The 12,119-nt window shown below is 49.9% G+C and overlaps 1 protein-coding gene across 13 annotated transcripts in view; it reads right to left on the bottom strand.

Annotated features, from left to right (window-relative positions):
- ZNF185 (zinc finger protein 185 with LIM domain) overlaps positions 1-12,119 on the bottom strand; it is a 53,620-nt gene that overhangs the window by 20,084 nt on the left and 21,417 nt on the right. For 10 of the 13 annotated variants that reach the window (XM_053670197.1, XM_053670198.1, XM_053670196.1 and 7 more), the window contains 5 exons: positions 11,053-11,136; positions 10,537-10,626; positions 5,552-5,638; positions 2,223-2,327; positions 1,120-1,218 (listed from right to left, as the gene is read on the bottom strand). In XM_053670197.1, coding sequence (XP_053526172.1) covers positions 1,120-1,218; positions 2,223-2,327; positions 5,552-5,638; positions 10,537-10,626; positions 11,053-11,136 — 465 coding nt within the window. The remainder of the gene's footprint in view (positions 1-1,119; positions 1,219-2,222; positions 2,328-5,551; positions 5,639-10,536; positions 10,627-11,052; positions 11,137-12,119) is intronic. The other 3 variants (XM_053670204.1, XM_053670202.1, XM_053670206.1) reach the window with 3 other exon arrangements.

The following is a 12,119-nucleotide window of genomic DNA, read 5'->3' as shown; positions in this document are numbered from 1 at the left end:
TTGGCTCTCACACAATCCTCTCCATAAGTGACATCTCAAAGAACTGAGGCCCTGGTCCAGTGGCCTTTCTTGCTGCCTGGTGAGGCACAGTAGTCAGAAGCTGGGGCCTGCTGTCCCCTTCCCATGTTGGTTAGGGCTTCTGAATTTAGAAGTCTGGATTCTGGGTCCAAACATCAGTTGCAAAGTAGTCAAGTTAGTGAGGGCAAGGGTGCCCCAGTGGGCTCGGGGAAGCAGAACCAGTTGGAAGGGCTGGTGGGGAAAGCAGTTGGCGGGGCTCCTCCTCAGGATGCCCTCTGTGGCCTGACTGCCTTAGGATGGAGTGCTGGCAGGCATTATGCAGTCAGGCTCTCTGGAGGCACTGGGTTTGCCATGTGTTCTGAACCATAAGGGTTCTAGCAGAGCTCAAAGCTAAACTATCTGTGTCAACATCTACATACCTAACTTTTTTCACCAGGATGACTCATGCTTGGTTTGGAATCACTTGGGGACATATGGGACCTTGTTACTTTCCAGATCACCGAGAAAGTGGTCCCTAACTCTACCCAGGTTCAAGAACTTAGAGCCCAGCTTGTCTTCTAGCTTGTCTTACTGGGCCCACTGCTTTTCCTCTCACAAAAGCTCAGTGCAGAACTGGCCAGAGAGGAGGGTGATGTGGGAAAAGAAGGCGTTGGGGCTTTTGGAAGGGAAGGGAGAAAGCAGCTTTTAGCTTGTTCTCAGAGCTCAGCGAAGAAGCAAGAAGGCACCAATTCATCCATCATTTGGTCATTCATTTGTTAGTTTGTCCCTTCACTCATTCTATCTACCAAGTGCCTGCCCATGCAGGGGCTGGCCTTCTAGCTGCAAGTGGGCCCTTTTGCCTACTCTGGAGGAGCTTGAAAGCCAGTGGCAAAGGGGAGGAGGAGGAGTAAGATTCAAGTATAGGTAATTCCCAGAAGTGGTAATCCTAGGCACAAAGGATGTGGTGGGCACTGAAAAGCTGGAGATGGGAGATGGAGTACAGAAATGACCAGTGCTCTGCCCCCAGCAGCCCAAGCAGTTTGAGCTGCTTGACCCTGGCCTGTCGCCAGAGACATGAGAGAATCAACAACTTGGGCCACTGGCTTTCTCTAGGAAGCTCACCCTCCTCTCCCAGAGGTGATGTCTGCTCCAGCCAGGTCTTCAGGTAGACAGCCCGTGGCTCTGGATCCCACAATGACATCCCTTGATTGTGCATGTGACCTGTTGTGGAAAGAGAGGCATGTGGCAATTCTGATTGGGTTTTGATTTAATTCAACTCACATGTCTTGAGAGTGGGTCTCAAGGACCAGAAACCTAAACCCTGGGCTGTCACCCTGCACTGCTCCAACTGGAACCAAGATAATATCAGCAAGTATTTCTGATTTTCTTCCAAACCTTTTCGGATGGCAGCAGGAGTGGAGTCAAGAAACAGAGTAAGATGGAAACTCAGGAGGAGGGTAGCACAATGTTGGGGCAATGGCCAACACAACATGGAACAGACATTTAGGGCCACTAATAATTAAACCATAGATCCTAGGGCAGAGACAAGTCTCCCCCACCCATCCTGGGTCCCCCTTCTCTCATTCCCATGGCCGAGTCCCAGCTAGAGTGTGGGGATCCATACTAGAAGATGGTGGGCACTTATCCACTACTGGCTACCAGCTTCCAGCCGGTAGTGGCCCAACTTCCAGCCACTGATCACCACACCCAGGCTCCTCTGGTCAGTGGGGTGGTTGTAGGATGGCTGGGCACAACTACCCTCTCTGGACTCATCATTCCTCGCCATGCCTCTACCTCCCATCCATGCTCGCTGCCATGTCTCCCTTCGTCCACAGGTCATCCTGGAAGTTCCCGTTAGATGCTCTGCTGGGGCCCATTCATCCTTTGGTCACCAACTTTCCCATACTGATAGCTTGGCAGTTTTGCTTGCCCTGGCCATCAGCAGGGATACTTTTAATGGAGTAAAAGCACAGTGAGGTTGGGCCAAGGGCTGGAGTAGGGGTGGTCTGGCCCTGAGTTTTATCTTCCTCTGCAACTGGTTCCCTGAGGGACCTTGGCAGGAGACTGCCTCCTCTCCAGACCTCATGTATTCCTTCATTCATTCTTCCAATGGATATTCACTGAGAACACAGTGAGTGGAACAGTCCTGATTCTGGTTCCATCCATAGACCTGGGACTGAGTGCCACATGGGCTCTATGTGTCTCCACTGGATCCCAACAGTTACCTTTCAGAATCTGGATTGGGGCCCTTAAAGGCCTCCTCACCAGCCAAGTCTCTCTTAGGCTCCCTGGGGCTGAGGGTTTCCTTGTCTTTGGAATTTGGGGGAGATCTACGGAGGAAAGAAACATAAGTTGACACACCAGCAGCCACCCACACTCAGGTGGAGGCAGTTACCTCATCCCCAAATGTCAGCTGTCTCCATGGAGCTTAAAATCTCATATTTCAGGATTGACCAATTCTCAAATTTCATTACTAATAACTACTGTTGATTGAGGACCAGACCATGGCTTTGCATATATTAACTCTTCACATCAACTCAAAGACAGGGGCACTGTTATTATCCATGTCTACTTTTCAGATAAGCAAAATGAGGCACAGAGAGCCTGAGTGACTAATCCCAAGTTCCACAGATAACAAAGGGGAAGGGCTGGGAATTGAACTCAGGCAATCTGACTTCAGAGTTCTGAACTATAATCTTCTGTGGTGTAAGACTGATCATGACCTCCTAATTCAACCTCTTTCTATTCTGAGGTTATCAGGGAGCTTCATGGTGTCAAACAGAACAGAGAGGCTTCTATTATTATTGCCATTCAGGACTGCTGACCCAGTGGAACATTACTACCTCCTCTCCCCCACCCCATCCATCATAGCTCTGTGAGATAACACTCTGCCTTCTTTGCCATACCTTCCCAGTCTCCTTTGGCTTTTTCTCTTCAGCCCCTTAAACTTTGGTGTTCCTAGTGTTCATCTCCATCTGCAGGCTCTGTCACCTTGGCCACCTCCTCTGTTCCCATGGCATCAACAGGCCCCCTCTCTTGTTCCCACCTCTCCTCATGTTCTTGACCCATACTCCCACTGTCTCCCAGATATACCTTTTGGCAGCTAATGCTAAACCTGGCCAGACCTCCCCCAGCTGCCCTCAGGGAGGATGACCAGGCAGCTGCCTCCTCCATAGTGTGGCCCCTATCTCCTTGATTACCTTGACATTATACCCCATGTAAACAACAACATTAAGCCCCATTATTTCAGCTCTCATCTGTCTGTACGTAACATGGAAATATCCTGAGCCTTGACCTCTCTCCCACACCTCAGCCACAAATCCTTGAATTCCTCCTAGTAATATACATTTGGATGCCTACAAATAGTCTCACCATATATTCATGCAAAAAAAAAAACCCCTAAGTATTTGAATCACTCCTTCCCTTGGTTCCCACTACTGTAGTGAGTTATGAAGCAAAACGTGCAAGGTGGAAGCTAGGCAGTCTGGGTGGGAGTCTTGGATATATATGCCTGCTCCTGGCTGAGTGTCTCTTCAGGGTCTGTTTCCTCACCTGTAAAATGGACACAGTGACTACACCTACTTGGGACAGTACAGGGTGTGGAGAGTTCTAGCTTTCCTTCTTTCTAACTGGATTCTGCTGGAAAATGGGAGAAGGGTGCTCCAGGAGTTCTCAATGGGTTGTTGTAGCTTGGCCACTCCCAGACCAAGTATTGGAGCCTTATAGCTTCTTCAGAGGCAGCCTGGCTTCCTCCTGCATTTCTGGGGGTCAATTTGCCCATTTCTCAGAGACTGATTACCTTAGGAAAACCAATGAAGTAGCTTCCAATGTTGCCTTATTAAAGACATTGTCACAGTGGATGATTCTCAATCATTCCAGTAACAAACACTCCTGCACTCCTGTTCTGGGCCATGCCCTGTGCTAGGGTCTAAAGGGAAAGTGTCTGCTCTCCAGGCACTCATGAGTATTGGACCAAGCTAATCCATGGGAGGACAGCTTCCCCCACTGAGTAGAAGATTCTCTGGTGGAGGTATGAACGTAGCACTGTGAGAGCTCAGTGGGGGAAGCACCTCACAGATGCTACTTTAGAAAGAAATGTAGCAAGGGAGGTGCCCCAGGAGGGAGACATCTGTGATGGGACCTAAAATTGCAGAGAGGAAAGGGCATCTCAGGCAGAGCCTACAGCCTGCACAGAGGAATAGTGCTGGGAGACATATGGAGGCCTGGAAGACTGGAGTGGAGGATCCAGGGAGGGAGGGTATATGAGGGGAGCCAGGGAAGAGGGTGAGGGGAAGGGCCAGGTGTGGTACCAAATTCAGGCTACAGAACCTAACAGGGAGCTCCATTGTAGGGTTTTTCCTCAGTGGGCTGGCATGACTGTTTCTGCCTTTTAGAAATGTTACTCAGGTAAAGATGTGGAGGAAGGTCTGGAGATAAGGCACTAAAAGATGATTGCAGACAGTGGGGTGAATAATTGTTGAGGCCTGGACCCAGGGAGGGCATTAAGGACAGAAATGTCTCTAAAATAGAATGGAGAGGAGTCAGTGCCTGACTGGGGCAGGGCTGTAGAGAGGGAGGAGCCAAGGAGGAAAGTAACGGGAAGTAGAGATCCATGAGGACTCATCTTGGAAGTGACTTCCTCCCAGGAGCCTTCCCTAACCACCCTCATCACCATGCCGGTGACAGGCCCCTGCTCTGAGCTCCCAGTGTCTTAGAGATTATCCTGGGCATACATTCTGGTCTCTCTCTGCAGACCCTAGGCTTCATAAGACAGAGTCCCAGTCTGGCTGCCTCCCAGCTCCTAGTCTCAGGGTCAGATGTTCTGCAGGGGCTCAATAAAGGCTACTTGGGTGAATAACCAAGTGCGCAGGAGAGAAAGTGCTACAGAGAAGCAGGGAGGCATCCCTCCCTTGGCCTTCCCCTCCAGAGAGAAGTGACCTCTCCCTGCTCAGATCTCCTCTTGTTCAGCTCCCAATCCCCCGAATTCTTCCTGCCTGTTACCTAGCCATATGTGTACTCCCCTGGGACAGGGGTTGGGCCTGTCATGCTCCCTGCTGGTTGTACACCCCACCCCATCCTTCACTCTCACGAGCACTGGGCATGGTGGCATCATGAGCTCTCAAGGGTGACTAAGTGACTCCATCCCATTCCCAGTAGCTCTCCTCACACAGGCAAGGCAACTGCTCCAGTGATGTCATGGGGCTTCACAGACCCTGTGACCCCACCCAGCACAGCAGTCTAGTCCTGTGCTCAGGGCTCAGCAGGGTTGAACCCTCACAACTTGTTCATGTCTACATCTGCCTCCCCCACCAGGCAGACAGTCAGAAGCTCTGGCCAAGGGGTCTGCTGGATCTCTGCTGGGTCCCCAGAGTAGATCCTGGCCTTTCGCAAGTGCTTGCTCTGCAATAGTTGTGGAGTGAAAGAACAAGATATGGGCACAGAGCCTATGTTAACCATGCTTTCCACCAATCAGACCCATTCCTCATCGTTTGTCTGCTTATGCCATCGCTAGAATGGTGTGGAAAGAGCCCAGACAGCAGCAGGGCCTTGGTACCTCATTCCTTCCAGGTCTGGGGCCATCAGGTGGAGTCCTGCCCCAGGCGTTGTGATCTGCAGGCGGACAATCTCCTCACCTCTTGCACTGCAGCCAAAGGAAAGAGCCAGAGAGTTTCTGCTAAGAAAAGTCCACCCATCTGTTTTGGGTATCCAAGGGCATACTCACTTAGGAACCTCCTGGCTAGTGCAGTGGTACACCCAGACCCATTGTCTTTTTCCCCCTCTTGTCTCCTCTTTCACCTTCAGCTTTCTTGGTGCTGCAGCAGAGCTTGGACCACTGACCTCCAGGCCCCAGAGGAAGGGGAGTGAAGGACCCGTTCACCAGTCTCCTACCCTCAATCCCAACCCTGTTCAGGCACAGAAAAGGGACTTCTTGATGAAAATGAAAGCACCCAGACCCAACATCCTGTTTGTAGCTGCTGCTATGAGTTCTGCTTATGGCCCTACTGGAGTGTCCAAAGCGGCTATTTGTGAGGCCAGGAGGAAATCTGAGTTCATTGGCTAATGCAGGCTGATGATAAATAAGATGCCTAGGAAACCTACAAACCATATTTTAAGAGAGAGCCAGAGAGAGAAGGATGGCAGAGACTGATGGTTGAAGAGAAGTGATCAGGGCCTGTGAGCCCACAGAAGATCAGACATTCTCAGTGCTCAGTGGGCCCCTTTGAGGGTTCTGGTGGTCAGAGTCTGGTCAGCAGGTGATGGCCACATCCCTTCAAGTCTGATGAGTTTTTTGGACCCACTGTAGAGCCTGACACCCTTCAGACTTGGGCCATTGTGATGGCCATGGATGGAGAGAACCTAGAGCTCCCTGGATTTGATGGGGGTACTGTTCATGCCAAAGCACACCTCTCCAGGTCCACAGAGTAAGGCTAAGCCATGCTTTAAGACCCAGTCAAGGTTACATTACAGCCAATCACTCCTTCCTTTGGTTGCCCCTGGGCACTGGGCTGGGCACTGTGGTACAAATGAGGTGAGCTTCAACCCTCCCTTGGTGAAGGCCCCAATGCAGCTGGAGAGAGATGGGGAAGGAGGAGGCGGAGGCTGGCAAGTATCTTAATGCCAAAACCAGACATGGCGTAGCAAAGGAAAGCCACAGGATGAGCTTAAATTGGGGGCTGAGGGGCTTGATACGATCAGACTGGCATTTTAGAAAGGCCACTCCAGGGTTCCCAGGAGGAAGAGGGATTGGAGGAGGCAAGGTGAATGCAAGGTGGTAGGTGAGCCTGGGTGTTGACCCTATTGCTTGACTCCAACCTAGACTGGGAGCCCATGGAGAGCCAGTTCAGTGGGTTGCTAATCTCTGTCCCTCCTGGGGACAGTAGAGATGACCAGAATGAAACAGAAGAGCTGCCAGGGACAAGACCTCTCCCCATGTGAAAGCCAGGAGAGGGTCCAGTCCACAAAGGCAGCTCTGATGTCCACCCATCTCCTCCCATGACGATGATGATAGCACACAGCCCCTGGCTGCTGGCCCTACTTTTCCCCATCTAAAGCACGTGGTGCCAGAGAGCAGGAACACACTCCAGTTGGGGATGTCATAGGCAAGTAAAACAAACAAACAAACAAACAAACAAGCGAACAAACTTTCTCACTAATGTTTCTTGTTATGTCAGAGAGGAAATAGCAACAAAGTGTTTCCTCAGCCTGCCCAAGCTGGCCCTCTCTCCCCCAACACCTTCCTTCTCCTTTGTCATCCCCCTGAGCAACTGCTTCTAAAAGACCCAGAACAAACAGGAGCTCTTTCAGAGGGGCTGTTATGAGTTGCATTGTGTCACTCCCAAAAGATATGCTGAAGTTCTAACCCTTGGTATCTGTGAATGTGACCTAATTTGGAAATAGGGTCACTTCAGATGTAATTAGTTAAGAAAAGGTCATGTTGGAGTATGGTGGGCCCTAACCCAATATAACTGGTGTCCTCATAAAAGGAGGCATTTAAATACAGGAACACAGAGGAAAGACAGCCATGTGAAGGCAGAGGCAGAGACTGGAGTGATGCATCTGCATGCTAGGAAGCACCAAGGATTGCTGACAATAGCAGAAGTCAAGAGAAAAGTTTAGAAAAATGCTCCCTCAGAGCCTTCAGAGAGAGGATGCAGGCCTGCCCACACCTTGTATTAGGACTTCTGGCTTCCAGAACTGTGAAGATAAATCTCTCTTGTTCAATCCACTCAGTTTCTGACACCTTGTCATGGTAGCCCCAGTAAATTCATACAAGAGCTTTCCAGCCTCTCCTTTTCCGAAACCCTCCAAAAGCCCCACCCCCTTCCTAGACCCTTAAATATAGATGGCTCTAGTCCAATCTGAAGTTCTCAGCTTGGCTAAGAGCTGCTAAAAACCAGGAACATTCATCCAGTGCAGCCCCAGCGGCCCATGGGAACGTGACTGACAGTGGCCTGTGCCAAAGAGTTTGCAATTCATCCAGCTAAAAGAGGGAGAGAAGGAGGTGAGGGAGGAGGGAGTACAGGTTTCGCCAGCTACTAGAAAGAAGAGCATTCCTATGAAAATTTTCATAAACTGAAATGGCATAAAGGGAAGAAGCAATGAGGTAAATGCTATTTTTGCCTTTTTAAATAAAAGCAAAAATCCTCTTTGGATTTCTTTCGTTTAGTGAGAACAGATACTAATGTAGGTCTCTCTGATCCTTTAAAAAAGTGAAGTAGAGAAAGGAGAACTTTCGAAAAGCGTGAGATACCTGTACCTCCTTCTCCAGAGCCCACAGCCGGATTTTCCTCAGAGGCCAGCAGGTGGCGATATTGGCATCTTTCGTCATTTGAAGAAGAGCCCGGCAAATTAGCAAGCCTCTAGTGGGGACCACCTGACAATACAAGCACCCAGGCACTACACGAAGGACTTCATAAGCATTATCATATCTAATATTTTGGACAGCCTCAGATAGTAGTTATCACTGCTCCCTATTTTACACACGAAGAAACTAAGGGACAGAGCCTTAAAGGGACTGTCACACAATCAGTAAGGAGCAATGTCGGGATTTTGCCTTTTGCTGGAATGCTGGAAGCTGTGCACTTACTCACTGCTTCCTAGCTACTCTACCAAGCAGCATGCTGGGGCACAGACTGCAAGTCCTTCCCTAGTTCAGGGAGGCAGAATGCCAAGGAAGTCGGATCAGTGCTGTGATGGGGCGGCAGCCAGACCAGGGGGCCCTCATGGAGATCTGTCTCTCTGGAAGAGAGTGTCCTAATGAATTCAGTTTAAAAGGTGGGCAGGAGTTATCCCAAAGCAAGAGAAGAAAAACTAGATTAACCCAAGAAACCAGGCCTGGGGTGTGTGGAGGGAGGGCCCCTTCTAACATGTGAGCAGTGTGTGTGGGTGTGATGGTGGACACAAGTAGAGTGGATGTGGACACTGGAGTTGAGGGGCCTTGGGATGCCCAGGCAGATCTGAGATCTAGAGCAAAACTAGAGTTCCAGTGGAAGGAAAGAGATAGCTGGAGAGCGCCCTGAGGACAGAGACTGTGCATGTCCTTGTGTGGCAATTCCTATCCCAAACTTTCGGCCTTCCCTGAAGTCCATAAAGGGTTTGGCACCTAAGACAGGGGCACTCATTCTAGTTGTCCTGCTGCATAAGATGAGGAGCTGGCCTTCAGACTTGAGCCAAGGGGCTCAGAACATGGGCAGACTTGTGCAGGGGGCAGCCTCAGCAGGGATATGCCTGAGGCCAAGGCTGTGGTATTCTTCTGTTCCACTTTGTCATAACCAGCTTCTTCTGAGATGCTATGAGACCCAGAGTTTGGATGAGTCACTGCTCCCCAGGGGGCTGAGATTCTTCAAGGGCATAGCCAGTCCTAGATTTCTCAGATAGCCAGACAGATAGGAGCTGAGTGTGGAGGACTGATGATCGCTGCCTGGCCCAGTGCAAGGCCTGATTTGGTTCAGTCAGAGAGGGTGGGTGCTCAGGACTGGACAGCAGGTCACCTGGAAGTTATCCAGTGGGTTCTAGACATTTCATAATTGCAGAATCTGAGAGAAGTGACAATCTGAGAAGTATCACGCCTGCCTTACCAGCCATTCTTCTGGAAGGAGGTTCCCTCATTGTGAGATACCTCTGGTTTCTGGAGCGCTCCATAATATGAGTCTAGTTCTGTTTCCTGTGCTTTACAAGCAAGTTTTATCTGAGACATCCAGCCTCCAGAAATGGGAGACAATACATTTCAGTTGTTTGACTCACCAAGTTTGTGGGCCTTTGATACAGCAGCTCTAGTGAACTAAGACAGCCCCCATATGCTATTAGTCACCAAGTCTCATCAGTGCTACTTTGTGAAGAGTTCTCAAATAGTTCCACTTGTTCAAAATTCTTACAAACAAAAGTTCAGACAAACATGGAGGATCAAAAGAGGGACCAAGTGAAGAGGGGGTGCTTTATAGCAGAGGAACCCCTATTGCCTCCTCCCAGCCCCAGCTCAGCAGTCCTGCTGCTCCCTCTAGGCAGAGGTCTGCAGCCTGGCTCTCCACCACCAGTGTTGTGGCAGGTGGTCCATCTTTCTCCTGGGACAGAAGAGGTGACCCTGAAGACTGTGGGTGCATACAAATGGTTGCAGGGCTTGAGCTGGGGAGGGGAGTGGGCTTGGAGTAGCATTATGAGAGCTAGAACAGTTCCTGGAGTTTCCAAAGGTGACCTGTAGGGACAGGTGCCTTGCCTAGGTGGCCTCAGGGTCTTCCAAAGGTACCACAGAGGCACAGATTTTAGCAAACCTGGATTTGGGCAAAGCTTCCAATCCAGGCAGGTGCTTTAAACAGCAGTGACAATAGGGTGCTAGTGCTCTCAACAGGACTTAGCAGGATTCATCACAAAATACAATGAGGTACTGATTGCTCTTCATCTGCAGACAAGAGAGCACCATTATTTGCTTGGACACTCAAGTTCATAAATCAGAGCAAATCAGGACCCTGACTGGAGAGAGATCACTGACGCCTTGTCACCCCACTGCCAGACCCTCCCACCTGACCAGCTCACAGCACACACCTGGGCTCCAGGCTCCCAGCAGGGCTTGGCAGACTCGGCATGCGTTCAATCCAAATTGCATGAGACACTTTTCCTTGGCCTCCATCCGAACTGGCAAAAAAGGCATCTGTGAGCAGTGCTGGGGACTGTGGAGCCCTCTTCCCCAGCAGGTGTGGGAAGACAGGGTTGGCAGGTTGAACTTAGCCAACTTTTAGGAGAGCCATGAACAAATCTGAGAATGGCAGGGCTGGCACCCTGGCAGTGGACCCACTGCAACCCTGTGACACAGTTAACCACCAACCAGACAAAAGTTCAGTGCTCTCTTTTTGGAGGCCAGACTGTTTTGCTCCTTTCAGCCCCAGGACATCCAGCCAGATAGGCCCTCACTGATTTTTGTGCCCCATCCTGTCACTGGGCACATGGGGACACTGACTCTGAGGCTCTTCAAAGAGGTAACCTGGCAGAGATTCTACAGTGACTAAGTGGCAGGCAGGCCTGGTAGTCACCATCCCCATACAGAAATGAGTAATTGATTACCTGCTGGAGCTGGGAGGAGATCTTGCCAGAGCAGGTGTGTCCTGACTCTTCTCAGAAGGCCCATCCTCATCCACCACATCCACCCTTTGGGCAAGAAGAGAAACAGTTGAGCAACATTCTCAGCTGCCCTTGAAGGGCATGCATTCTTTCAATGGACTCTATAGCCATAAGGTGGCCCAGGCTAGGGGCACAGCAACTCTCCTTTGGGATAAGGACAGCATACTGTGTTGAATAGTGTCCTCTCAAAATGCATATCTGCTTGTAACCTGTGAATGTGACCTTATTTGGAGATAGAGTTTTGCAGATGTAATCAGGTTAAGATGAATCCATAATGGATTAAGGTGGGCCCTAATACAATGACTTGCATCCTTATTAAAGAGGGACATTTGCACACAGACACACAAAAGCCACGTGTAGATGCAGGCAGAGACTGGAATGATGCACCTACAAGCCAAGGATACCTAAGTGTTGCCTGTGGCCACAAGAAGGTAGAAAAAAGGCATGGGAGAGTCTCTCTCTCAGAGCCTCCAGAAGGAATCAAACATGCCAGCACCTTGATCTTGAACTTCTAGCCCCCAGAACTGGGAGACAATACATTTCTGGTGTTCATGCCACACAGTTTGTGGTACTTCGATACAGCAGCCCTAGGAACCTGATACAGCCACCAAGAGTAAACAACTTTCTGTCACTTACTTCGTGCTGCCACCACCCTCTGCTGGGTGTATTCCAATCAGCCTTTCTGGTATTCCAGTACCACAAGCTGTTTGCAACTCTGGGCCATTATACCAGTGGGGCTCTCCACTTGGAACACTTGGCACACTGGGTTTTCCTTGTTTTTTAGTCCTCAGCTCATTATGAAAGTCTTACCTGTCTAACCAATGGAATATCCTTAAAATTCAACTTTCCAGAAATTTCCTACTGGTTTTCCCTAAATATTATCCTCTCTTAGAAGAAGTCCTTTTCACTTACCTAATGGTGACACCTCTCCCTCATGCAACTGGAGTGTCCTGATATCCTGATCATTCCCTGTTAAACCCTCTTCACCCTTTAGGGACCATCTCCAATGT

Source organism: Artibeus jamaicensis, unplaced genomic scaffold (assembly GCF_021234435.1).
Source record: "Artibeus jamaicensis isolate MK-2021 breed Jamaican fruit bat unplaced genomic scaffold, CSHL_Jam_final contig_554, whole genome shotgun sequence".
NCBI lineage: Eukaryota > Metazoa > Chordata > Mammalia > Chiroptera > Phyllostomidae > Artibeus > Artibeus jamaicensis.
This window is presented reverse-complemented; position numbering and strand designations above follow the sequence as displayed.